This window comes from Panthera uncia (genome assembly GCF_023721935.1).
Source record: "Panthera uncia isolate 11264 chromosome A3 unlocalized genomic scaffold, Puncia_PCG_1.0 HiC_scaffold_11, whole genome shotgun sequence".
NCBI lineage: Eukaryota > Metazoa > Chordata > Mammalia > Carnivora > Felidae > Panthera > Panthera uncia.
In genome coordinates this window covers 40519694-40546988 of record NW_026057578.1, presented here as the reverse complement: position 1 = coordinate 40546988, position 27295 = coordinate 40519694, and the positions used below count along the sequence as shown (strand labels likewise).

General features: G+C 40.7%; 1 protein-coding gene across 1 annotated transcript in view; it reads right to left on the bottom strand.

Moving 5' to 3' along the window:
• MACROD2 (mono-ADP ribosylhydrolase 2) overlaps window positions 1–27295 on the bottom strand; it is a 2036271-nt gene that overhangs the window by 119602 nt on the left and 1889374 nt on the right. Inside the window, exon 11 of the mRNA XM_049650090.1 lies at window positions 25731–25814. Within this exon, the coding sequence (XP_049506047.1) occupies window positions 25731–25814 (84 nt within the window). The remainder of the gene's footprint in view (window positions 1–25730; window positions 25815–27295) is intronic.

Genomic DNA, 27295 nt, shown 5'->3' with positions numbered 1-27295 from the left:
TCTGTCACAATACAAAGTTATTACAATTAGGGATAGTCATTTACTATGTAGAGCCCCTCCCCACTTGAACTTGAACCCCAGCAGGAGAGAGTGGACATAGCAGGGAGCAAGAGACAGAAACAGTTACGCCACCAATAAGAAAGACCACAGGAGAACATTCTCACACCAACAGCTTGAGAAAGGTTTTTAGGACTTTCTATCTTCTTGGCAGTTTGCTTATAAGAATAAATTACCTCTCCCAGCTCTCATTACCAATGTCAGATGAGCTTGGACTTGGTGGAACCAATTTCCCCCTGCTTTACCTCAGAAGATCTGTAGCTTATGGAAGTGTCAAAATGGGCTTGAGGTATGTATATATGTATGTATGTATGTATGTATGTATGTATTTATGTCCAGTTGACATACATTTCTATATTAGTTTCAAGAAAACATAGTGATGACATTTATATACATTACAAAATGCTCACCATACTATGTCTAATTACCAACTGTCACCCTACAAACTTGTGTGAATATTTTCTTCAGAAAACCCCTGAATTAACAGTACTGTAATGAATGCTACCTTGTGACTCCAAACGTCAATCAAAACATGTCAAAATAGATCAAAAGTTTTTCGGATCACATGACAGTGGTCTGGACAAATACTCAAATACATGCATATACCTCTTGAACCACTCAAACGACTGGCAACTGAATAATTTCCTCTAAAATTGGCTATTAAGTTTGTGATTGGAATCATTTACAATAACAAATAGTTATAAGAAGAAACATGATGTACTTAAAATGAAAGATGACCCTCCAATGCTGTCCTATTAAGGCTAATTAAATTATGATTTGGGTCCATTTTAATTACAACTAATAATGAGTTCTACAAGGTAAGCTTTAAGAGGGATAAACACAGACTCAAGGCTGCAATTAGTTTGATCAGGAAGCAGAGATATCTAGCTGATTCATTGCCACTTTAAAAAACTTCTCTTTTTTTATAATGTTTATTTATTTTTGAGACACAGAGAGAGAGAGAGAGACAGAGTGCGAGCAGGGGAGGAGCACAGAGAGAGGGAGACACAGAATCTGAAGCAGACTCCAGGCTCTGAACTCTCAATACAGAGCCCCATGTGGGGCTCAAACCCACGAACTGTGAGATCATGACTTGAGCCGAAGTCAGATGCTTAACTGACTGAGCTACCCAGGCTCCAAGAACTTTTATTCACAGCCCAAACTCCCCACTCTTTGCACATTTTGTCCCATTTTCATGTATAGTTTCAACTAGAACCTCAGGTTAGCAATTTTTAGTGCTACAAGTTTGAGCAGAGTAGTAAAATAAGAAAGCCACACTACTATCTGGGGCTAGCTAAAACATTAAATATGATGAACAGCTTTTAATTTGTCGCTTCAGCTTTTTTTTTCCTTTTTGCCTCTTCTAGTATGAATTCATTAATCATATTTATATGTTAACACATTAACTTTTGTTGACTCGTGGGCTAACTAATACATTTTTGTTAATGCTCTGGTAAAATTAAAATGCAGATTTTTTAAAAAAGATTTCTCATCCAAAGATCTTGAGTCCAGTTGTAGAGACACAAAAGTCAAATTGTGAGACTGGATTATTTTTCCCCATTAAAATCCAGATCTGACACAAATTCCCTACATGTCACCAGTGCTGTATAAAGCCCTTGTGGTGCCAATATTTAGTGAGCAGTGAGGAATACTTACTGGCAGTCCATACATTTTTCACTCCGCTTGTTGGAGAAGGTTATTGCTATTCACGTGATGGATAGAAACACAAAATGAGTTCTCTGAGAGACCATACCCTTGTAGGTCCATAATTCTCCTCTGACAGGACCACATTAGTCATTTTAGTGACTCAATTTTTGAACCTGTTTTTGTCTCCCTGAAGGAACGAGAGAAATCCTATGTAAAATGTATCCAAGCCGAAAAGAGGACTCTCAGCGTTTTACCTCAAGTAAGATAAATTAGAGGCATGGGAAGGAGTTCTGCTATCATGGCTGGGTGGTGTGAGAAGCACGTCTGAATACTTCCTGAGGATACAATGAGTGTCTTTCTAGGATGATTTTAGAGCAGAGGTCATCAAACTCTGGCCCACAGGCCTGTTTTCTCATACAGCCTGCATGCTAAGAATGGTTTTTACATTTTTAAAGGATTGTAATAAAAACAAAGAAAAATATGTGACAGAGACCATATGTGGCCTGTGAAGCCAAAAATATTTCCCATCTGGTCCTCTACAGAAGTGTGCTGACTCCTGTTTTAGAGCAACCTAATGAAATAAATAGTGGGAGATGACTCAGCCTACAAGACCACACATCTGAATGCCTTGTGGAGGGGTGATTCCCCGTGTGGTGTAGGAACTGGCTTGACCCATTACTCAGATAACCCTCCACTACCTCCTGTCCACCGAAGATGTCACTTTCTGCAAGGTAGCAAAGTCCATGTCTCTGACATATTCTCAGTGATTCCAAGACTGCAGATGGTACTGGAAGGGGCTTTTGACTTACACATGAGCTTAAGTCAATAAGAGGATTTGATATTTGAGGGGCTCCCAAAGAATCCAAGGACAGAGACACAGAGAGGATGTAGGGTGTCTTAGAATGGGAAACAAGAAGACCATTGGGATTATGGTGGTTTTAAAAACATGCCCACAAATTCTTAGATCCTCCTCTAAGAGGTGAAACTTAATGTGCCTCCCTGAGACTGTGTGTTGGATTTAGGGACTTGCATAATTAAAAGAATATGGCAGCAACAATGGTCTGTTACTTTTGATATTAGGTTATAAGAGGATTGCCACTTCTGTCTTGAACATGCTTTTACTCTCTTGGGTCACTTGCTCTGGAGGAAGCCAGCACCATGTCGTGAGGATACAGACTAGCCTATAGAAAGGCTGACATGACAAAGAACTGAGGTGTCTGGGAAACATTCAGCAAGAAGGTGCCCAGGGCTACCCTTACCCAAGAGAGGATGGGTGCAGAAGGTGTGGTGAATACATAGGGACAATGAGCTGAGTAGGTGCCACAAATATGATGTTACATAGGTTTATCCCACTTTCATCCAGCTATGGGTGTGAAGGGCCCTGTCCCTCGAATCCTTCCCTCTCTTGTGGAAACTGATTTTTAGTTTCTAAGTCTAGAACAATGGGTGTCCTTCCAAGAAATCCCAATTTTGCCTACAGAGAATCTCCTTCTAGAATTTAAACTGCTCACCCCTAGTATACTCCCTTCTCCCTTTCTCCCCCCCTCCTCTCCATACTTACCTCCCTGTTCTTCTGCTTCTCAGTTCCTCTTCTATCCAGTCCTTATCTTCCCTGTCCTATGCACTTTGGGACATCACTGCCAGCAGACAGCATCCTAACCTGCCTCCTTCTCACCCCCACATTCCTACACCTTTAGTTCAAGGAGCCATGGATGTGAAATGCCACTGCTCCTGATCTGACGGAGCCCTCTCATATGTCTGAAGGAGAGAACTAAAACTTACATAAGAAAGTTTCAGAAATGATCCCAGTCAACACTTGGCATAAAAGCGTGTAACGGTTGGTTTCACTAAGATTTATTTGCCATTTGTTGAACAGTTAATACGACTTAATGTAATATCATCGATAAAATGAGAAATACATATTTGGGCTTTGTCTCTAGGTTCTGGGACAGAGCTCCTAAAACCCCTATAATTTTCGGAGTGATGGAAGTGATAGGAACATCTTTTGTTATTCATAATAATATGTCCCTTTCAACGTTACTTGATTTATGCTAATAGGGCAACTCTTGGTGGACTCCCAGACAACTTTTAGGATGGGCTAGTTGCCAGAGGACTCAACCATGTGTTTAGGTAGAAGCTCTCAGCCTCAACCCTGACCTCTGGGAAGGGGAGAGGGACCAGAGATCGAGTCAGTGACCAATGGCCAATGATTCAATCAACCATGCCTATGGTACAGAATCTCCATAAAAACCATGAACAACAGTTGGGTTTGGACAGCTTCCAGGTTGGTGAACACATCCACGTGCTAAGAGGTGGTGCACCTCAACTCCACAGAAGCTCCTATGCTCAGGACCCTTTTGGACCTCACCCTATGTACCTCTTCATCTGGCTATTCATTTGTGTCCTTCATAATATTTTTTATAATAAGCTGGTAGTAGTAAGTTAGCTGTTTCCCTGAGTTCTGCGAGCTGTTCCAGCAAATCATCAAACCTGAAGAGGGGGTTATGAGGACACCCTTGCTTCATAGCCAGTCAGTCAGGAGTCTGGGTGTCCTAGACTTGCAATTGATGTCGGAAGTGGGGCAACCCTGTGAGACTGAGCCCTTAACCTATGGGGTCTGACGCTAAATCCAGGTAGTTGGTGTCAGAGTTGAAGTCAATGGTAGGACACTTGGTGAAGTTGGTGAGCCAGAGAATTGATTGGTGCCAGGAGTAAATCCACACATTTGGTGTCAGAAGTATTGTGAGTAGAAAGAGATCATAGTAGAAGTAATGCTTGGGCATTGTGCTAAATGCTGTAGAGTTTTATCTCACTTCATCTTCACCCAAACTGGTGTGAGGGTAACATCCTTGCCTTCTCTTTTTGATAAGGCAGTTGAGGCTTCCTGTTAAATAATGTACCCAAATTCCCACTGATCAAGTAAAAATTTAGACCTGTCCTAATGCCCTGATTATATGCCCACACTCTGAATTCCACCTCCTTTTCAGCATTCAGAAAACACCCTAACAAATTCCTTGCTGGTTAGTTCTGAAATGACCTTCGCCTCCCAAAGATCTTTGTTAATAAAGATAACAGAAACGGCTCTGGGGTAGCTTTAGCTGTTGTCAAATAACCACAGGTCTGATATTCTGGGGGCTATTTTCTGCCCAGGAAAAGGAAGATTTCAAAACCGAAATTACACACAAGGCAGGCAATCCTAGAAAAGAAAGGGATTAATAGACTTCCTGTAACTGTAACTACCACATTCTGCTTTGGGGAGCAATGTTTTATTACTATGTTCACTGCTCTTTTATTCCCTAAAGAACTCTTTCAACAATGATTTATCTTAATTTGACTTTTTTTTTTTTTCCAGGAAAGCAAGCAGTACACTTCATTCAAGAGAAATGATTTGTAGTTGTGGTAAATTCCCTTTGTTCATTTACTTATTTGTTTGTTCATTTATTTGGTTACCCAGAAATGTTTACTGAGTGCTTAGTATTAAAAAAAAAAGTTACTTCTCTAAAATACCATAAGCCCTTTCATTTTTACAGGTAAACACACATGAGACCTCATGGCTGCATTTGTGCTCCTTATATTTTTTTATAATGCATTGTCTGCGCTGACCAGAGTTGAAGTTTTATAGTAGAAACCTATTACCTCGAAGATGAAAAAGTGGCCAACAGTCAGTAATAATTGACAGTTTTTCAACATAAAGAGCAAAGGGTGTTCTATAAACTAAAAAAGAAAGACACGAACAAACAAGTATGTTCCAAACTTGTATATGTTATAATTTTCAGGAAACTGGCTTTTTATTTCTTTTCTCGGCTGAAACTTCACTGTTAGCTCATAAAGGCTTATGATTCTTTTGGTTGGCACCTGTTGAAGGAATAATGGCAGACTTATTGATGGGATAGCAACAGATAGATGGCCAGGAATGTTTCTACATGGAGGAAAGTAAAAGTTTTAAATCTCTCTAAGGAAAGACTACACATGGAAGAGAAAAAAAATAATTTGACCATACTTTTTCTGAGAAGCTAGCAAAACTTCCCTGCCCTTGATATGATTTTATCGGACTAAGTCAGTTTTCAATTCTATACTCAGGCTATTTAAAAAGGCTTTATTTTTCCCTAGAATTTTTCCTATGGAGAGAAAAACTGAATTTCTATTACCTATAATAATAATAATGATAATAGTCATAATTTTTTAAACGTTTATTTATTTTTGAGAGATAGAGACAGAGTGTGAGCAGGGGAGGGGCAGAGTGAGAGGAAGACACAGCATCTGAAGCAGGTTCCAGCCTCTGAGCTGTCAGCACAGAGCCCGATGCGGGGCTCAAACTCCTGAATCGTGAAATCATGACCGGAGCCAAATTTGAACGCTTAACGGACTGAGCCACCCAAGAACCCCAACAGCCATCATTTTTGAGTGCCTACTGTATATTTACTCGTCAGACTTTAGGCTTGTTCTTTTATATTTTGCTTCTAATCCTTGCCCAAATCCCAGGAAGTAAAGATTATTATTCCTATTTCGCGGAAGAGAACTCTGTGGTGTAGAAAGACTTATTAGTCTATAGGCCACTAAGTGGTAGAGCTGAAATTCAAACCCTGATCTGGCTGCCATGGGAGCCTGTACCCTTTCTGCCATGACACATGGCACAGTGCCTCCCCAACTGACCTTAGGCCAGGAAAATGCTCCCAAGTTCCCAATTTACTGTATGAAAATACTCATTGTCGTATAATTAGATTTTATGCATTTTATGCATTTACACATAATTAGATTAAATTTTGAGGCACAGATTCAATGTGAAATCATCACTATCTTTTATTTCAGGGCTTCATTTGCTTCTCATTCCTAGTCCCAGTAAACATCCTGTTTACACACCAAAAGCCTCCTCTGAAGGCACCTTCTGGTAATTGAGGGATATGATAGTTTTGTTTGTTTGGTTTTTAATGATTATTTATTTATTTTGAGAGAGAGAGAGATAGCATGCACTTGACAGCGAGAGGGGACATGGGCAGGGGAGAGTTAGAGAAAGAGAGTGAGAAAGAGACATTGAGAGAGAGAGAGAGAGAGAGAGAGAGAATCCCAAGCAGGCTCTGTGCTGTCAGTGTAGAGCCCAACCAGAGTTCAAACTCAGGAACTGTGAGACCATGACCTGAGCTGAAATCAGGAGTCAGACGCTCAATCTACTGAGCCACCCAGGCACCGGTGAGGGATATGATGTTTTAATCATCACTAACTCTTGTGGTCATTGAGACAGACTGCTTCAAACCTGTTCCTGTACAACTTAGTAGTTGTAAATCTAAGCTTGCACGGTGTCCATGAATAAATTGAAAAGTAAAGCCTCAAGATTCAGCCTCCTAAGACTGGTGTCCAAATTTCAAAATTGGGTCTTTAACCCACAAACTGGCTCTCATATTATTTCTAAGATCCATTTTCTAAAATGCATCCTGAGGAAGCCTCGACATGCAGAAACAGCGCTGCAGGACCCCAGTTACTGCAAGTTGGAGCTGGCTAAGTGGCTGAAACCCAAGCAGATGATGAGGCCCCACCTTAGCTAATGTAATGAGGGATAGATAAGGAAGTTGGGCAGCCAGTGAACACCAAGAAGGAAGCAGTTCCCCTTGGCTGCCAATATATAAACATCAGGCTTCTACAGAGGAGGTTAACACACAATCCAAAGAATTTCCGAGTGTAAACAGAAGCTCAAATTTCACCTTTGCCTGGGGCTGCCACTGAATGAAGCCACTCATCAACAGTCCTTTGGGTATTCCTTTGACCCACCGTCAAACAACTTGAAGATGTAGAAATGACATTTTAAAAAGCGATCACACAAATTTAAAAAGTCTAATTCCACATTGCCTTCTAATGCATTCTCTTTTTGGCTAATGGTACTGCTCACTTTCTAGAAGTTCTCTGTGTATTGCCTACAAGATATCTTTCCACAACTCTGTTCCCTGTGGGAACATCCCAGCCACCACAGACAGACAGTCAAGACTTGTCTTTCTTTTCTTTTTTCTTTCTTTCTTTCTTCCTTTTTTTTTTTTTTAATGTTTATTTATTTTTGAGACAGAGAGAGACAGAGCATGAACGGGGAGGGTCACAGAGAGGGAGACACAGAATCTGAAGCAGGCTCCAGGCTTCGAGCTGTCAGCACAGAGCCTGACGCGGAGCTCGAACTCACGGACAGTGAGATCATGACCTGAGCCGAAGTCGGATGCTTAACCGACTGAGCCACCCAGGTGCCTCTTTCTCTCTTTTTCTTTTTTTTCTTTTTCTTTCTTTCTTTCTTTCTTTCTTTCTTTCTTTCTTTCCTTTTCTTTCTCTTTCTTTCTTTCTTTCTTTCTTTCTTTCTTTCTTTCTCTATCTTGCCTTTATTTCCCCTCTGATGTTTTATCACTTCTCCCACCACACTGATTTTTATTTTAAATGTCCTTGCTATGGTCACTTTCACTTGCCCTGTTCTTTTCCCATTTTTGTCATGTATCTCTGGTTGTGTACTGCTTAGCTATAGCTTCTCTCTCTGTACCTCTCCAGTTCAAGGTGGGAGTTTAAGGCAAATTCACTTTTGATCTCTCATATCAGAAAGAGTGGAAAGTGGGGAGTTGCTATTGGCCATAACATTATGTTTTCTTAACTGTGATTGCCTGTCTTAGAGAACTAAGACACAACAATTCATTAATCAATAGTATTCACTGATGAGGGGTGTGATAGATAATACTAATTAATAATAATAATAATAGGTAATGCCCCTGTTTTCTTCTGGAGAACCACTCCACCCTTCTCTCAAGCACAGAGGGCTCCTCCCTCACTCCTCTAGCCCAGAGTGGTCATGTGATCCAAGCCTAGTCTGATCTTTGCAAGTCCCTGGAAGTGGTGCTTGACCAAGACTGGCTAATCAGAGACACTGAAATTCAATTCTGCATCTTCTGTTAGAGTTGTTGCAATAGAGGCATTTTTTTTTTTTTTCCTACTGGGGCTGGGAGAGGATTGCTGGTGGCCCCAGCAAGAGGAGGATTTCTGAAATGAAGCCAGTATAGAGATGGGGAGAGAAATTCAGTCTTGATGCAATTGTTTTATTTTCCAACCCAGCAATGCCTGAGTTTATAAGACAGAGGTTTGCTTAAACCAGTTTGTTTGATTTGGCTTTCTTTCCTCAAATCTGAAAGTCTTGATCTATATAAACCATGTGGTGGGCTGCATGTGGTTCTCACACTCAGTTGCAAATCAGCAATATTCTGGGAGTTTTATAAATTTCTGATTTAAAAATACCCATGGACTGGCTTGTGCAGCCTCATATGTAGTGGTCACCATTTCAGGGTCTCAGACATGCAGAGCTCTGTGGTGATCATCACCGGAAAGTGCCTACGGGGTGTATCATTTATGAAGATACTTTCCAGAGAGAACTTCATAGACAGTTCTGGGGTTGCCTTTTAGTCTAGTTCCCATTTCTTTTATACCCCCCGCCCTCTGGATCTGGTGTTTTTATACCCTCATGTACCATCAAAACTGTCTCTTAGAGAAGAAGAGTGCCAGCATAACATGTGTGCATATATATATATATATATATATGTATGTATATATACCCGTTTATATATGTCCTTTAACTCGGCTACAGTACAATCCCCAATTTCCTATTACTCCTCTGATGGCACACATTCAAAATGCAAATTTTCATACACAAAGGAAGAATAACTCTTGAAATAACGTGTGGTGCCATCAAGGACTTGAAGCTCACACTTGATTTAGTAGAGCCACATAGACAGCAGAGTGTGACTGCTCAGCAAAAGCAACAGAATTTAGAGTCAGCAAATTGTGTAGGAGAGTAATTTTAAACAGGAAACAGAGATGGTGAGTATATGATGGTGTAGCTGAACTTCAACCTTGCATAGAACCAAGCACTTTGGAGGAGACCATCAAGATCATAGAGATTAAATCCTTCATTTGACAGAGATCAGAGACTTGCTAAGGCCAATCAGAACAGGCAAGAATCCAGAGTTATTATTCTCCCAACTGTTCCCACTCTTGATCTCCCCACTCTTGAATCCTAACCCCTATGATTATATAAAATAGATATTAAGACTTCCACACTCATATCTTCCTATCTGTGCTTGCTTTCCATTAATAGTCCCAAGTATTTCTTTCAGAATCTCATTCCACAAAGTTTTTTTTTTTTAAGTTATATATATATGTATATATTCCTGTATGTAAGTATAATGGATATTGGAGCAGATTGTCCCCTTCCACTATATATTTTTTCTAATGTGACATTGACAATAACCATCAAGAGGAAAGGGTCTATGTTCTCTCCTCTTGAACCTGGGAGGATTTGTTAGCTGTCTCGACTGATGTGAATGTGATGAGAATGCGGTCAAAACAACACTGTATGGCTTTTGAGACTTGGCCATAGAAAGTGATGTGGATTCTAATTCACTTTTGCTCTGGAGATAGGTACCTTGAGAGCTCTGAATCAATGTGCAAGATTTCCCTGAAGCTCCTCATGCTGGTAGATTGTGTGGAGGGACTACATCAAGCTAGAGAGATGTCCAAGGAGCTGTGATTATTCCAGCCTTCTGTTGTTTGAGTCTCCCCAACTCAGGGGTCAGACAGGTGAGTGAGCAAACATCTGAAGATACCATCTCCCAATTTCTGAGCTACTTTAGCTGATGCTGAATGGAGTTAGAAATAAACTATCCCCACTGAGCAGATTTGTGGATAAAATAAACATCGTTATGTTTAGCCAATACATTTTACAGTAATTTGTTATGCAGCTGTAATACCTGGAACAGACATTTTTCCCTCTTGCTAATTGAGAGTACTAACTTGTGGGGAGAAAGCATTCAGGAGCCTGTCCATCAGGGTGATTTGGTGTCTGTAAAATTAAGAAGGAGAAACTTCAAGCATGCAAGCGGTTAAGATTTCCATGGTTTAATATCCAAACGCAAATCTCATGGAAAGTCAATGAAAATGCAACAGCAATGCAGAAAATAAGATGAAGAAAACTGAACCACCGCCACAAGAGTGCATTTTAAAGAGTAGGCTTTGTTGCTAAGGAAGAGTAAGAGAAGAGCAAGACTTCCAAAGAGGGAAAAGAGGAAGTTGTCAAAAAATAGAACGTGGTTGAAGTGACACTGTGTCTTGGAGACTCGGTCACACAAGGTGGTAGGGATTCCAGCTGGAAGAGACCAACCACGATCCCAGGAGGAAGCAGAAGCCCATTCAAAAGGGTGTAGAAGGCTCACGAAGGGATATTTTAAAAGACGTGCACAGAATCAAGGGAAGGAATAAAGGACAGCGAAGCTCCACAGCTCTAACAACAGGGGAAAGCCCTCACCATCTCCAGGCCTGAGAGGAGGGGAGGGAGTGGTTGGTTAACTGAAACCAAGCAAGAGCTAGCAATGGAGAGGGCCGCCTACAAGGGCTGTGGCCTCCGGTGAAGGAAGGCAGCTATTTGTGTCTGGTAGCGAAGGTCCAGGAGAATCAATGCTCTACGCGTTTCTGTCTCTCCCACCCTCCAATTCCCTGTAAATACCTTCACTGGTGCAGCCCATTCTTTCTCATTGTGGGCTAAACATTTGTTCCTAGGCGGGGGCGGGGGGGACCTCCAAAAGGCCACAGTACATAAACGGATATACAACATACTTGTGGTATGAAAATCGCATGGGAGACTTAGGACAGAATGTCCTAAGACAGCTCCTTTAGGGAAGATGATAATGAAACATAGATGAGAAGCGCTGGCTAATGAGCCCAAAGCTCAAGGGCGAGGGTCCAGTCAGGGTAGCTCCTTGGCAAATGAACACTCAGGCCTTATTAAATTTTTTCCTGACCGCTACCCTTTCTATCTCTGCATCTATGCACAGAGACAGATGGCGGTTAGGATCTGGGGAAACCACCTATTATGTAGCAGAACAACCAATGAGGGAAATTAGCAAAATGTTCACAATCACAGTGAACCTTGCCATTAATATAGAAATTACTTTCGTTTTGGGTATATTTAAATTTTATTTAAAAATATATTTTTGTTAATAGTAATTTTTTTTTTAATTTTATTTTTGAGACAGAGAGAGACAGAGCATGAAGAGGGGAGGGTCAGAGATAGAGGGAGACACAGAATTGGAAGCAGGCTCCAGGCTCTGAGCCATCAGCCCAAAGCCCGACGCGGGGCTTGAACTCACGGACCGCGAGATCGTGACCTGAGCTGAAGTCAGATGCTTAACCGACTGAGCCACCCAGGCGCCCCTAAAAATATTTTTTTAATATTTATTTATTTTTGAGAGAGAAAGAGAGACAGACAGACAGACAGAGTGTGAACAGGGGAGGAGCAGAGAGATAGGGAGACATAGAACCAGAAGTAGGCTCCAGGCTCCAAGCTGTCAGCACAGAACCTGACGCGGGGCTAGAACTCACCATGAGATCATGACCTGAGCCAAAGTTGGATGCTTAACTGACTGATCCACCCAGGTGCCCCTAGGGTGTATTTTAGTAATTACAAAAAGTGAGGAGATAATTCTAAGGCATACCTACATTATTGCTAATTTGCGAATTTGGTATTACATAATGAACAAGTCAAATTTGACAATAGGGCTGAATTAAGGCTTTCAGAAATCCTAAGCACCAAACAGATTTTGGTGTTCTCCCCCATCCTCACATTAAAATTAAAATGTATCTATATCTATATCTATCCATATCCATATCCATATCTATATCTAAATATCTATCTATATATGCACACACATATATCTTAACATGGCCACATCTCCATGTGTGCTTTAAAAGAAAATTTCTCTTTAAATTACCTGATTATAATATTCTGGATAATTAACCAAATCTGAGCTTTTCTCATTTATTTTTGGTGCACCTGCTTTACCGATATGCAAAGTGTATGTTTAGTCTCTATGTGCAGTAAAATAGCTTTGACCAGAAATAGTGGTAATGTGTATCTTCTGACCATATAGCTCATTATTATCAAGTGCATTATTTCCATGACTTGTCAAATTGAAAATGTCTTGGTAAGATTTTCATCCAGGTCTGTTTTGGGATCTAGCTTTAATGTAGAGAGTGTCACTGTGTGTTTCGTTTTAACTTCATACAAGGAGCCCCATGTCACTTTCATGGTGAAAAAGCCCAGCATGGCTGTCAGATATCAGTAAATAAAGTCCAGACTCCTCTGCCGGGTTTTCAAAGTTCTTCCTATCAGAGCCCCCAGTCCACATCCACTTCACAGTCCGATGTCTTTGTCGCTTGGGCCCTTTGCTTCTTTCCTGTCTGCAAGCTCTTCTGTTTCAGACTTTTCTGTAGTATATTCCCCTTCTCCTGCAGATTGCCCGTTCTGTGGAGAACCTGTGGGGACCTTGGTAAAAGTGTAAAGGCCCACTCCCTGTCCTTTGGTGAGCCTGGGCCTCAGTTCTAAACCCTCTAGGTGACTCTGAAATCACACACTAAAATAATTTTGTGTTCTCAAACGCAAAGTGTAAGCACTGGCATTTGGTCTGGCACCAAACTACTTTACTTCTAGGCCTGATTTCCCAGAGTTCCTAGTCATGTGACATTCTGTAATTTTTTTCACTTCTCTGTGCCTTAGTTTCCTCATCTGTAAAATGGGGATATTACAGCACATGCTCAAGAGTATTGTTCTAAAGATTGAAGGAGCTAGATGTGAAGTGCTTAGAAAAAAAATGTCTGGCACATTAAATGTGCACAATAAATGTTAGCTAAATGGCCCTTTATATGTCTGGAAGTGTCGATGTTGCTGTCTCAGTGCCTAATCAATACAGGCAGGCCAATTACTTTTGGCATTGAGAGAACTTGTGATCCTGTACCAAATTCTCAGGAAACAGGGTGTGTAAACCTGTGACTGGCAACCTTGATTCCATATGAGGATTGCCCAAGGCTTAAAAAAATACTGTTGTCTGGAAAAAAAAGCAAAAAAAAAAAAAAAAAAAAAAACAAAAAAAAACAAATCAAAAAACCCCACAAAAAACTGTTGCCTGGGTTCCTCTGCCAAAGGCTGGACTTAATTGGTCTGGGGGTGAGACACAGAAGCAGGGATTTTTAAAAGTTCTCTAGAAGATTCTAACGTGTAACCAGGGCTGCTTAGGGAACCTGATCAACACTGGCTGAGGCAGTTGATTAACAATTAACCTGAAACAGCTGTCTTTTTGTAGTATCAAGATCACCAGTAATCTTCTGCTTTTTGAAATACTAGTCACTAGCTAATTAGCCACTATCTGTAACCATGCTGGGCTGCAGTCTGAAGGTTGAACCAGATATGGGTAATTTATTGTCTCAGCCATAGTTGTAGTGGAAGGTCCATGAGATGAGAGGAAGTCACAGAGAAGGCTCAATCCTGTTGGCTGGTTCCTCACAATGAACCATCAAGATAATCTGGTCATTCTATTTTAGATAATGTTTCTCAAGTTGTGATCCAGACACCTAGCACCAAGATCTGGTTTCTAAATACTACTCTGCACTAAAAGGAGTCAAAGCTCCTTGAAGAAATGGCTGCCATCAGGGCTGGGGCATGGAAAGTATAATATGAGCTTGGCCATCTGGTTGACCGGAAAGCAAGGGATGGTCAAAGAATGATGGGGACATATCTAAAGGGCACAGAAGCCATCTTAAAGGATGGGGCCCTTGATAGAAACTAATTATGATCCATTGAATACAATAAAAAAAAAATATGAGTTGAAAATGATATAAATAAATAAATGAATAAATGAAAGACTGGTGAATAGGGAATATTTTACATAGTTTTAACGCACCTCCCCACAAGATGTACATTAACTGCAAATAGAGAAAAGAGCAGCTACACAGTGATGAAGCCTTACTGATACCTCTTTGGTCAAATAAAGTGAGCATCATCAGTGATGGGTCGTATTGAAGTCATGGGTGACTTACATCATGTCATGAAAAGAACACAGCATTACCTCTGTGACAGCTCTGTAAAGATCCATAACTTGAATCCAGTCATGAAAAATCATCGGACAAACCCAAATTGGGAACATTCGACACTATAACTAGCCTGCAATCTTCAAAAGCATCAAGGTCAGTAAAGTCAAATTAAAACCTAGGAATCCTTCCCAACTGGAGGCAGGAGAGTAGAGATAGGACAACAAAATCAGACATGTGATTTTGAACTGGATCTCTTTGTTACAAAAGACATTATTGGGGAAATCGGGGAAACTTAAATAGGGTCTGAGTATTAAAGGTAGTAATGTATCAGTGTTCACTTTCTGATTTTTATCTTTCTATTCTGCTCACTTAGGAGGGCTGCTCATGTTTGCAGAAAGTGCACAGTGAAATATTTGGGGGTGAGGGGCACCAGATCTGCAACATTCTCCTGAGTGGTTCAAGAAGAAAATGTTTCTTTGTACTTGCAAATTTGCTCTAAGTTTGAGATTATTTGTCTAAAATAAAAACCAAGTTTGAAATAAAAATGGTGCTCCAAAGATGCACTGCACTGAGTTAAAATACAGCTTTCTGATTTGGTGGCAGGCTGGGACTGAGGGCAAGAATCTACGTTTTTAGCATTCACCGTAAGTGGCAGCTTTAGATTGAAGGAATAAGAAGCTCCCCTGAGAGTAGCAGTTTGCGCCGTTCACCAAACACTCAGCAAAACCACCCCACTTTTACCCTGCATTCTAGAGCAAACCTCCCCATCCCTCCACCCCTTTCCTCCCCAAACCCCCTATCTATTTTCTTTCTGCCAGCAGCAAAGATTGTTAGAGATCAGTAGGGAATTCTTAGGACAGAGAATTGAGAAATGATTCTAGCGATCTGCCGGTGTTTTTATCCAAGGAGAATAGAATACCCTGTTTTTCTCTGTGTCGTTCCTCAGGCAGGGCAATCCCTGGAGATGGGAGTCATTTCCTAAGACTGCCTCTGGTGGCTCCAGAGTGGCAGGAGTTAGGGGTGAAGAGGCATGCTAGAGCAAGGTATTAGGAGAGCCTGCTGCGCATCAAGGTAATTCCAGCGTAGGTGGACTGGTTTAAGACTCTCTCCGGGATAGTTGGAAAGCACAACTTTGTTACAGTAGAAAATTGAAATTTTGAAATATAACGGCAAAACCCGAATGTGAAAATCCAACAAGGTTCAAATAGCAATACTTCTTAAAGACAAAGCAAAACCAAACCTTTCTCTACTTAAAAATTAATATCTAATATTATAAGCCATCAAATGTCCTCTTGGCACCGTGCCAGCACTGGGAAAAAAAAAAAAAACCCTCTAATGTAGCTCTGTAAACCCAAGGACTGAGTCTTCAACAAAACAAAACAAATACATTCTTTATCTTCAGTTTTGGAAATCAAAATGGGCAGAGTCTGAATTACTCACAGATACTGATAACACTGAAAGAAACTTAAAAACAAACAAACAAACAAAACTTTGTATATGGCCTGATAAACTGTCTTTCCCTTTGGCTTTTAGTAGCTAACTTAGGATCGCTTTTCATGTGAGTCCTCTGGACAATTCTGGAGGACTTTGAAAAGAAAGTTTCCCCATCTTTCTGTGAAATGAGATGTTCTCAGAGGACTATTTGGCTATTAAAACTCATGATTCAAAGCTTTTAAATTAAGGATGAAAATATTTACTGGGCATGAAAGAAAGAGCTCATAAAGAATCAATTTTCATGAATTTGATGGTTATGTAGAATTACAGAATTTGATATTTAGAGGGGACCTCAGGGATATTAGGTGAAGGATTTGATCCTGTGCCTAAGATCGAAAATAGAATTCAGGTGTAATGGTTCCTAGTTCAGGGCTCTTTCCACTAGCTTGCAACCACATTTCCCCTTTCCTTTCTTCTTCCCTGCCTCCTGTCCTACTTTCTTTTCTTCTTTAATTTCTTTCTTGCTTTCATCATAAATGACAGCAATTCCACCATTATCCATTAACTGGAAAACTACTGATTGAAAATAAACAAGACAACAACAGTAATAAACACCTCTTGTTGGGAGAGAACATATTGGAGTCTATAGTATCTAAAGCATCTAAAACAATCTTTTCTGTGAGTTATCTTCCTTGTTAACACATTTGTGTTTTCTCTATTTTGTTGTTATTGACAATAAGTTTCTTCATGACTGAATATTTTGCTTTTGCTTAATTGGAAAATTAGCCTCATAATGGGCTAATGTGGCCTTCCTAGGGTGCAGGGAGTGAGAACTACCTGGACAGACATGATGGAAGGTAGGAATAAGAATTCTTTTTCTTGGAAAGTTTGAACTAAGTGTAAGCCGGGTACAACTTCTATTCTAGATTCAGTTTTTGTGGAGAACATAAAAAGACTCATCCTTGACTCCTCTCTCTCTCTTTCAGATGCCACATCTAATGCCAGGATGCCTCACTCAAGTGACTTGAGCATTGATTCTTGCTGTTGGCACAATACCTCAGTTTCTTGCCATGCATACCTTCCCACAGTGCTGGTGGAGTGTCCTCAGGACATGGCAGCTGCCTTACCCCAGGGCGAGTGATCCAAGAGACAGTCAGGCAGAAGCCATACTTTTCTATGACCTACAATTTTATGACCTAGAATATTGTACACCATCATCAGATATTCGGATCCAGAACCCTCAAGCTAAGCCAATTCCTGATCCACAGAAAGTCTAATGTAATAAATGCTATTTTGTATTTTAAGCTGCTACATTTGGGATAAAATTTCAGCCAGCAATACATAAATAATACTGCATGGGTCACCATTTGACTTACTATGTATTATATTTTATTTACTATTTTAAAATCTATTAATGACCATCCCCACAGACCCTAGAATATAAGCCCCCCCCACAAAAAAAAAGGGTTTATGTGTATGTGTGTGTGTGTGTGTTCAGTCCCTAAAACAGTGCCTATGCTGTCAATGAGTGTGTATTTAACAAAACTATGTGGAATGAATACTTAGAAAAGCTATATCTGGATGGTGGGGAGATAAACTGATGTGGCTGGAGGAAGGATGCTGTGGGAAATCTCTGTGACACCACTATTTTGCACAACTCCAGGGGACGCTGTTCCCACTGTATTCAATGTGAATGGAGACTTCTGAGAGCACAGCTCCATGTGAAATTCATTTTGACCTTGTAGATCCCCTGAATGGGCTTTGGGGACCATCCACAGTGTTCCATTGGCCACAGTTTGAGAAACACTCATCCAGGAGACTAAGACCACAGGAAGTTGGAAAAAGACCAAGCCTCAGAAGAGAGATCCTTGTTCTTAACATCTTACAAAAATATCAGAGAATTACCAAAATTCAGGGGCCCACGGGGCTGGACAATGTGTGTCTCAGTGGCAGATCTGAACTGACAGCCCATAACCAGAGACCACCTCCCCCTTCATGCCCCTGATCTAACATGGGACTCCCCATGCAATTTTAGAGGCAGGAAGTAGAAGCCAAAGAATGATTGAGGGGGAAAATATTGGAGGTAGACCAGTTTCTCAGGAAGCTTGACTTGAAGATAAAAAATTTGGGGGCACCTGGTTGGCTCAGTCGGTGGAGCATATGACTCTTGACTTTGGGGTTGTGAGTTCGAACCCCATGTTGGGTGCAGAGATTACTTAAAAATAAGATCTTCAAGAAAAGGATTGAGATCAAGGAGAAGGTAGATTGGGTGAAAGTCCATTTGGGACAGGAACTAATGTGGTTTGTGGGGGCCGAGGAGGGCTAGTGAACCTATAGGAGAGAGAAGAGGAAAAACACCTAGGGAGATAGGAGATTCAGCCAATGCAGTTTAAGTCTTTTCTCCATTTGGAACACTCTTGTTGCTATTGAAAGGAATTTCAAGCGTTAGTAAACAAAGTGGGTGAGTTTTTGAGGGAGGGAGTTCCTCCTGTTTTGATTCAGTACACTTTGACTGACTGGCTCTTCTGTCCAGAGATTGTGCCGGCAGTTTCCACATATCATCTTGTTTAAATTCCGACACTCCCACAGAGTAGGTTTTTCCCTTCATTTAACAATGAGGAAACTGACCTTTAGGTTAGAAAAACTGCCAGAGTAGGAAGCAGAAGTTGTACAGTTAAAAGTTCTGTCCACACTTCTGTTGAACTGCTCTTTCTCCACAGGTAGGAGGGTCCGCATATGTGATCACCCAAGCCAGAAGGCCTCCAACAGTGAACGGCAACATTACCAATAATACGCCAATGCCAACAGGCATAAATGGGGGCTGCCTGGGTCACATAGCACCCATGGTTACTCTGGCCAGGTAGGTTCATCCTTCTTGCTTATAGAAAATGCCTTAATACTTGAAATCATAATAATTAAAATCCTAATGAAACAGGACTCTGTGGTCAGAACCACAGCTCTGTTTAATGGGTAAATGTGGAGAGCATGACCATTGGACCCTTCTACCGGCTCGCTCTGAATGGCCTTGAATCATGCAGAACTTAAAGAGCATAATTAAAACAAGATGGTGACATGGACTTTTATTGTATTCTGATTTTCACCATGGAAATTTTACACTTTGCTTAAATTCTTGGTATTTTAAGGTTTAGAGGATAAAACAAAGCTTTACTTAATGAGAAAGCTGCTTTTTCTCATTCCTGCTTCTTCCTCTTTTTTTTTTTTTTTTTTTAAACCTGGTCAGTCACTAAGCTCATTTGAGTGATGGCAAAGTCAAAATTGTGACTGCCTGATTTTATCCTTCGCTGCACTCGTCAAAAAATTAAATTAAAGATCATGCTTATGAATATAACGCATGAACTGCTGCATGGCATTCTGAAAGATAGAATGTCCCTTCTGTCCAGCTACTCACAAAACAACATGTCACATGATACATTAATATGCAGGAAAAATAATAGGGCAGAGAGAAAATTCTACCTCTTAGGACATACAAAGTGCATTCCACCAACGGTTCATGTGTTCAGAAAAATTAATTTTAGTCAAGACAATAATAATAATACCTCTAATAGCTACATTAGATCCTTCAAACTTGCATAGTGCTTTCTAGTTTCCAAAATGTTTCCACATGTAATTTCATCTGACAAAAGAAATCATTAATATTTTAAAGTGCAGTATAGGGCTGCTTGATTTAGCACTGCAAGGGCTCGGGTTCCTGAAGGATGTGCATCCCATGAAGGCTTGTTGAATATTCTATGAAGAGGCAATTGTAGAGCGAGAGCCAAAGTGCTAGTGCTTTCTGCAAAAAGATGGTGGAAAATAGCATTCATTACCAAAAGCCACTGAAGACTTTGGAGATGAATGTTTGGATAAAATTACTATTCTAAATTTGCTACTGAAGTTTAGAAGTATAATGTCTCTAGTTTTTAAATGAAAATATGTTTTTTGATAAATATATAAAACAATTCTCACCATATATATTTTTTTTCAATTACACACAAATTTAGAAAGTTGAATATCGAACTCTCCCAAATCTGCCCCTGCCTTTTCTCCACTCCTCTAAGTTCCTGAGAGCAATTAAAAATAATAATAATAATAATAAATGCTTATTTATTTTTGAGAGAGAGAGAATAATAATAAATGTTTATTTATTTTTGAGAGAGAGAGAGAGAGAGAGAGAGATCACAATCAGGGGAGGAACAGAGAGAGAGGGAGACACAGAATCTGAAGCAGGTTCCAGGCTCTGAGCTGTCAGCACAGAGCCTGATGCAGGGCTGGAACTCAAGAACCTCAAGTTCATGACCTGAGCTGAAGTCTGACGCTGAATGGACTGAGACACCCAGGCGCCCCCTATCTACCTATTTCTTGAATACATGGCTGAACTGGTGGCTTTTAAAGGGAACTCCTTAGAAGCCAGAAATGAAGGGGATTGAATCAAGATTCTAGGGCCCCTGAGATGGGGCCCTAGAATTTGTAGTTCTAACAAGTCTGAGATGGGGCCTGAGAATTTTTAGTCTAACAAGTTCCCAGGGATGTTGGTGATGCAGATGGAGGAACAGTCTTTGCGAACCATTCACTAGAGCTTTGGTTCAAATGAACCACACACATGAGGCGTAGGACCAGTGCTTTGGTCCTGAATATAGTACAAAATTTTCCTGTCTCAATTTTAGCACTGAGGAAGAAAGGAAGAACAAAGTCTCTGTTGAGATTTCCTAATCTTATATATGTACTAACATGGGCTTAGCATCAAGTGGCAAACAAAAAACATAATAAAAAACTCTAAGCCAAGTATATAGTTTAAGGTTTTCCTAAATTGGCACTATCTTCAGGTATCTCAGAAACAAAACTGTAAATAAATAAACTCTTCATCCAACTTCAAAAACTTCCCACAAATAAAAATCTAAATAACATGGCAATAAAAAAACACAGAATATGTAAGGAAATTACTGTAATCATGAATCTGCAAAAAACAATAAACCACAGAATTTGACTTATACAGACTAGAGATATTGAAATTTCAGATACAGATTATTTAAAAAAATATTTTATGTGGTTAATAAATAAGGAATGACCAGCCATATTTTAAAAAGAACCAAATAAAACTTGTAAAAATTAAAGTGATAAGAACAGAAATCAGATTAAATAGAGTTAAATAAAATTAGAAAATTGAGTGACAGGCTTGAAAAAATAACCATAAAGGAGTAGCAAAGAGAGATAGGGATACAGAAAAGGAAAAACAAACAAACAAAAAAAAACAAACTAAAAACACAGGAGTCCTGAAGGACAGAGAAAGAAGGAATAGAGAGTGGTGGAAATGTAATATATGGTGAGGTAATAGAAAAAAAAACAGAACTTTAGTTAAAAAATGTCCATTCCTAGGGCACCTGGATAGCTCAGTCTGTTAAGTGTCCAACTCTTGGTTTCGGCTCAGGTCATGATCTCACGGTTCATGGGTTCGAGCCCCACATCAGCTCTGTGCTGACAGAGAGGAGCCTGCTTCAGATCCTGTCTCCCTCTCCCTCTGCCACTCCCCCTCTCATGCTCTCTCTCTCTCTCTCTCTCAAAAAAAAAAATAAATAAATAAACATAAAAAAAAAGTCCATTCCCATAACCATGAAGCACATGAAATCCTAAGAAGGATAATGGGGAACCCACACTGAGGTACATCAAAATGAAACTGAGTGACATCAAAGATAATGACCAGACTGTCAATGCAGCCAGAAAGAAAAGACAGACCTCCTAAAAAGAAACTGCTAGATGGAGATATTACTTCTTAACAATTACAGAATTGATAAGACTGGGGAAAAAATCTTACATGTTGCAAGAAAATAACAATCAACCTCAAATTTTTTACCCAGAAAAACTGCCTTAAAAAAAAAAAGGCAACATGATAATGTTTTCACACAAAGCCTGAGAGATTTTCAATGAAGGAACTTCGAAAGAATTTCCTGGTGGGAGATAGAGGAAAGCTGTCAGAAGAGCATGGTTTATTAATGGTGCCAAGTTTTCTAATGATATTCTTTCAATTAAGTTTGTGTAAGAAGAAAATTGGTCCAAATTCTTGAGAGCTGGAATTGCTGGAACTTGTATTCACTGGGTGTTTCTTAAACAATTGCGCCTATAATTTGCTGATTCATGGATGGCTTATCATTTAAATCAGAGGCCAGCCAATCTGAAGTTACTAATTATTTCATTATTGGTATGGTGTTGCAGAGGGTCAAGTCAGAGAACACTGGGGTCCATGAAAGTTCAATCAAAACAGTGAGAATAAAACTATATCCCAAAGTCCACAATATAAAAAATGCAAGTAAATACATTTAGAAATTGTTTGATTATTTATTTTGATGTTCAGTACTTGAGTACAATGTTTACTAAAGTAATAACGCTTTCAATGGAGGCTGCAATGAGGGCAACATTGCCTCCTTCAACAAAACTAGTTCTAGTTTCCAGAAGAGAGAGAGGGAAAAGGATTAGTGGAGGTATGTTGTTTCTAGAAAAAAGAAGACATTCTGACATTAACAAACTGGTGGACTTGGGTGAGTTAGAAAACCATTTGCAGTCTGCTTTAAAAACAGATCTGTAGAATGAGAAAATTGCCCATATGTTCGCAGAATTCTTCTGGATCAAAATATAGTTGTTATGGTTATATATGCTAGAAAATCTAGGTGAAATTGCGTTCCAGCTCTACTCTCTGTGATCCTGTCTGAAAATGGTTATTATAAGGTAAACTGAGGTAATCAGTAGGACCTTTGAGAGTTGGAATCAGGGCAGAGAACCCAAAGGTAGGGGAGAAGAGAGATGAGGCTAACTGATGGGGAATTAAGCTGAGTGATCTATAAATAAAAATACCAGAAGCTTCTCTCCAATTTTAGGGAGACGACCAAGTTGGGAAAGGACTGAACTCGAAAATGGGAAGAAGACTACAGAGAAGGGTCATGATCCTCATTACCCCTCCCCCAGGGACACAATATTCCATTTGTGCATCCAGTGGGAAAGAATTGTAACTCTTTGCTAAAGATTGTAACTCTTCTCATCCTGAGAGGAAGTGAAACATATGCGACAGTACTGAATTCAGGAGGTAGTTTATTTTGTCAACTTAGAAACTGACAAATAATGAGTGCCCATGATAGAATCATCTACCACTGGCATGTCAGATTATGCTCCCTTTTTTCGCTGTTTTCCCGGCAACTTTTAGTTTTTTGTCCTAAAAGTCATATGAGAAACAAACACACAATTCCTGTTTCTATGGAGTGGCTAACATTTACATTTCACCATGATGCCACAGACACAACACGCCTGGCACTTTTGCGCCTCCGAGCACATTCTGCGACCATATATTCAGGTGAGGTAAAGCCATATTACCTAGTCATACTGAGATTATGGAATGATGTGCTAAACAATGCACATTATTTAGGAGGTGAAAGAAGTTTCCACACATTTGAAGGAGCAACTGGGAGGAATACTCCTGCTAATTTAAGGTGGCAGAGCTGCTACAGTTCAGGGCTCACCATGTGACACTCGCAAAGAAAACAGGTTCAGGCTCTAGAAAACAACTTTTGAAGACAGGAACTGCTAGGGGAGGTGGAGCCTCTCTGAGAAAAAGGCAATTGTTGTTTTGCCCCTCATCTCGTGGGCTGAAGAGATTATCCAGGAAATGACATCATTAGGGTAGGAGATGAATGCCTGGCCAGTTTCTTACTGCGTGGGGCCAGTTAGAGTTGCCGGCCTACTCCGTGATTCTAAGTGTCCTCCTCTGAATGATTCTAAGCTCTCAAGCCCATTTCAGTGAATTAGGACGGTGGGCACCCTCTCATGGTGCTGATTATGTTGGTAATTATAATAGCCATCATGAATGCCAGGCCCCTGCTAGGCACTTTATACACACTATTTCTGCTGTTAACTGTTAGGTGGAAATGTTTATCCCTCACCCCTCAACCAAAGGGCAGAGAACATTCACTGCTGTGCTCTTCTCTCCATCCTCCCTTCACTTATCCAAGCCTGGGGGAAGACACAGTCCCTTTTTTTTTTTTTTTTTTTTTTAGAGAGAGAGAGAGAGAGAGCTCACAAACAGGGGAGGGCTGTGGGAGATGGAGTGAGAGAATTCCCAAGCAGGTTCTATCCTTTCAGTGCAGAGCCTGACTCGGGGCTCGATCACACAGCTGTGAGATCATGACCTAAGCCAAACATCAAGAATTGGAGGATTAAATTACTGAGCCACCCAGGTACCCCAGAAACAGTCCCATCTTGAGTCTCTCTCAGACCCACCTGTCCACAGAGAGGGCATGTCCTGATCTGTTCTTTTACATTTAATAAGCTCAGGGTAGCCTCTGTCCAGGCAATGGGGATACGTGGACAGTGGTACTTGCTCCTGAGGGGACACAGGTTATGCCTTTCATATTCAGGAGTGAAGTCCAGCATGTAGGACACCCATTTGGGGGCAGGGCCACCAGATGCTCTGAACTAACCTCATTAGTAACAAAGCTAATGTTTTTGATTTCAAACTTTCTTAGAGCTTTGCCTTCTCGGCTGGTTCTGAACAGAGGTGAGGGTGAAGGCAGTGTTGGAACCCCCGCACTCATGCAGAGGCCATGCTGTCACGGAGGTGAGATGCTCAGGATCTCCCTTCAAGAGAGAATGTGATGCCAGGAGTGGAGTTAGCTGACAGCATCCACTGGTCACACTTTGGAGATCGCACGGCAGCCACTTTCTCCCCAAGCTGCTTGCAGCCAGTGAGTTGAGCTGGAGGAAAGGGGTCCTGGAGCCCGGCCATTCCTGCCCGGTGCAGGTCAACTGTAATGGCCGGGGTTTGTTCTGAGCCTCCCCAGACTTTCTCAGACTGCACTGCAGACTGGCTCTTCCTAGCTAATCTTCCTTCCTTCCCTCCTCTTCCTCCTCCTGCTCCTTCCCCTGCTCCTCCCCATTTTAGCCTTTGAGGCTTTTCTGCCTTCACATTTCCTGCACTTCTGTTTCATCTTGGCATCTTCCCCAAAGACTCAAGCCGACACCACCAGCATTCTCATACTCTCCATTTCACAGTGGAGTGAAAGTGAGGCTCCAAAGACAGAAAGTAGAAAGCAAAAATACATTTCCCTTGAAGAAGTTCATGCATACTCGTGTATGTTAGAGATCCCCTTAAAAAATACCTAATTTACATTTTCAGAGAAAAATTTGAATACCTTGTAGGTGGCACTTAGCGTGGCCACTAAGTAAAAGAGACAGCTTCATTTCTTCAGAAAACTGAGCCCAATGGGACCTGCCCATTCAATGCAAAGATAACACTGGCTTTTTGAGAGTGGAAGGAAACACTAAAGACTGGAAGAATTTCCGCACCCACTCCTGACTTTGGATTCAGGACTCAGAATGTGTTCGTGAAAAAAAGCAAATGATCTCAATAAGGCAAAGGCCACACACTGCTTGTCACCTAGAGGTCTCCACCTAACTTGTAAGCACCACCTGCAATTTGAGCATTTGTAGGAACAGAAAATACATTGCACCGAGAAACCGTCTTCTTCAACTTGGTTTTTACCTTCACAAGTTAAACCTAAATCTGGTGTTTTTTTTCTCACATTCAGGGGAGTATCAACATATTAGGAAAGGATAAAGAATTTTTCTGTGATTTCTGCACCCTCAGGAACATCCGAACATGAGAGCACATGCGTAATGTAAACATTAACCAGAAGTTTCTTTTCAGGGAGTAATTTTTTAGAGACCAGAAGAAAAGGACTCACCTTCGCTAGAGTCTTTGGAACCCTCTGGCTTCTTTGCTTTGCTCTTCTTGTGGGGTGGAGAGAGGCCTTTTGGCTCTAACACCTCTGGAAGCATAAAGATTTAAAACATTCTTATGTAGGTATTAAATATTTTAAATTATGTTGAAACTTAAAGTTCTTTTTCTTACCCCCGCAGTAAACCCACATGTGCAGTGAAGCTTGATCACAGGTTCATGTGTCATTTTGGCTAAGCTGAATTTCGGCAACAGCCTGTGATTCTCCAGTGCACATAGATGGGCATTCAGGCTTCAGCTTAAACATCTTTTCGTTACCATTATTAATGATTCGCACAAATGTGAAAACTTAGACGCTCATTTTATTTTATTTTAAAGTTTATTTATTCATTTTGAGAGACACAGAGACAGAGTGAGCAGGTGAGGGGCAGACAGAGAGGGAGACAGAATCCCAAGCAGGCTTCACTCTGCCAGCACAGAGCCCCACGTGGGGCTTGAATTGTGAAATCGTGACCTGAGCAGAAATCAAGAGTTAGATGCTCAGCCGACTGAGCCACCCAGGTGCCTCTTAGATGCTCTCTTTTTTTAATTAAAAGAAATTCTCCACAAGGAAACCCCATTTTTTTTTTCCTCCACAGGAGATTGATTTAAAACTTCATGGATTAACTGATAGCTGCCATTGTGCAATTTCCTTTTACTAAGTCCTTCAAGTAGAGCCAGATGAAGCTGCAGTGTCTCATTTTGGGGTGGGGGGGGGCATGGTGCTTGAAATTATCCTCCTTCTATTTAGCAGATTTCTTTAGTAGTCCAAATTCTAAACAACTTCTATATGTCCCCAGTTTAATTATATGTTTCCCACTTTTCTCACTGCTTCCCAATACCCTCGGGCCAAGTCTATCCAAGGAGGCTAATAATTTAAATTCTGAAGAATTTAAACAGAAAGAAAAATTCTAAAGACGGTTTTAGGAATTATATCTCTAAATTCATCCCATTCAGATATAGATACTTTGTTAGGCATTAATTTGTATTTCGAGTCCTGGTCTCTCTACTAAGCTCAAAGCATATCTTCAACTGCCTACATGGCATCTTGTTTTATATCCTGACTGGATGTCTTCTCTTTGCACCTCCATATCCACTCTTCATTCTTTACCTCACTTCCCACCCAGCTGTGCCCTGGGATACGGGTCTCTATGCACCAGTGAAATTTCTGGCTTTATTCCTAAGTGACCAGTGGTCTTCAAGGGCTTACTGTACCCCTCCATAAGCTTACAACCCCAATCTGTTGGCTTCCTCCACTTGACCCTCTCTGTCTCCTGGGTTCTGTAACTATCATCTCTCCTATTTTCCTTTCAGGGCTGGGATTTAACTGTGCCTCCCTCTTTCCAGCCCTAATGATTTTCCCTCACTCAGCTCTCACCAAGCATTTCAAATTTATGTAATAATCCCATTAAGCACAGCTGGAACAATACTCTTGATGTCGGCAAACCTGTTCTCTCCAGAGTATTTCACATCTCACTACCTACCCAAGAGTGTAAACCTCAAAACTGAGCTATTGTCCTTAATATTTCCTTT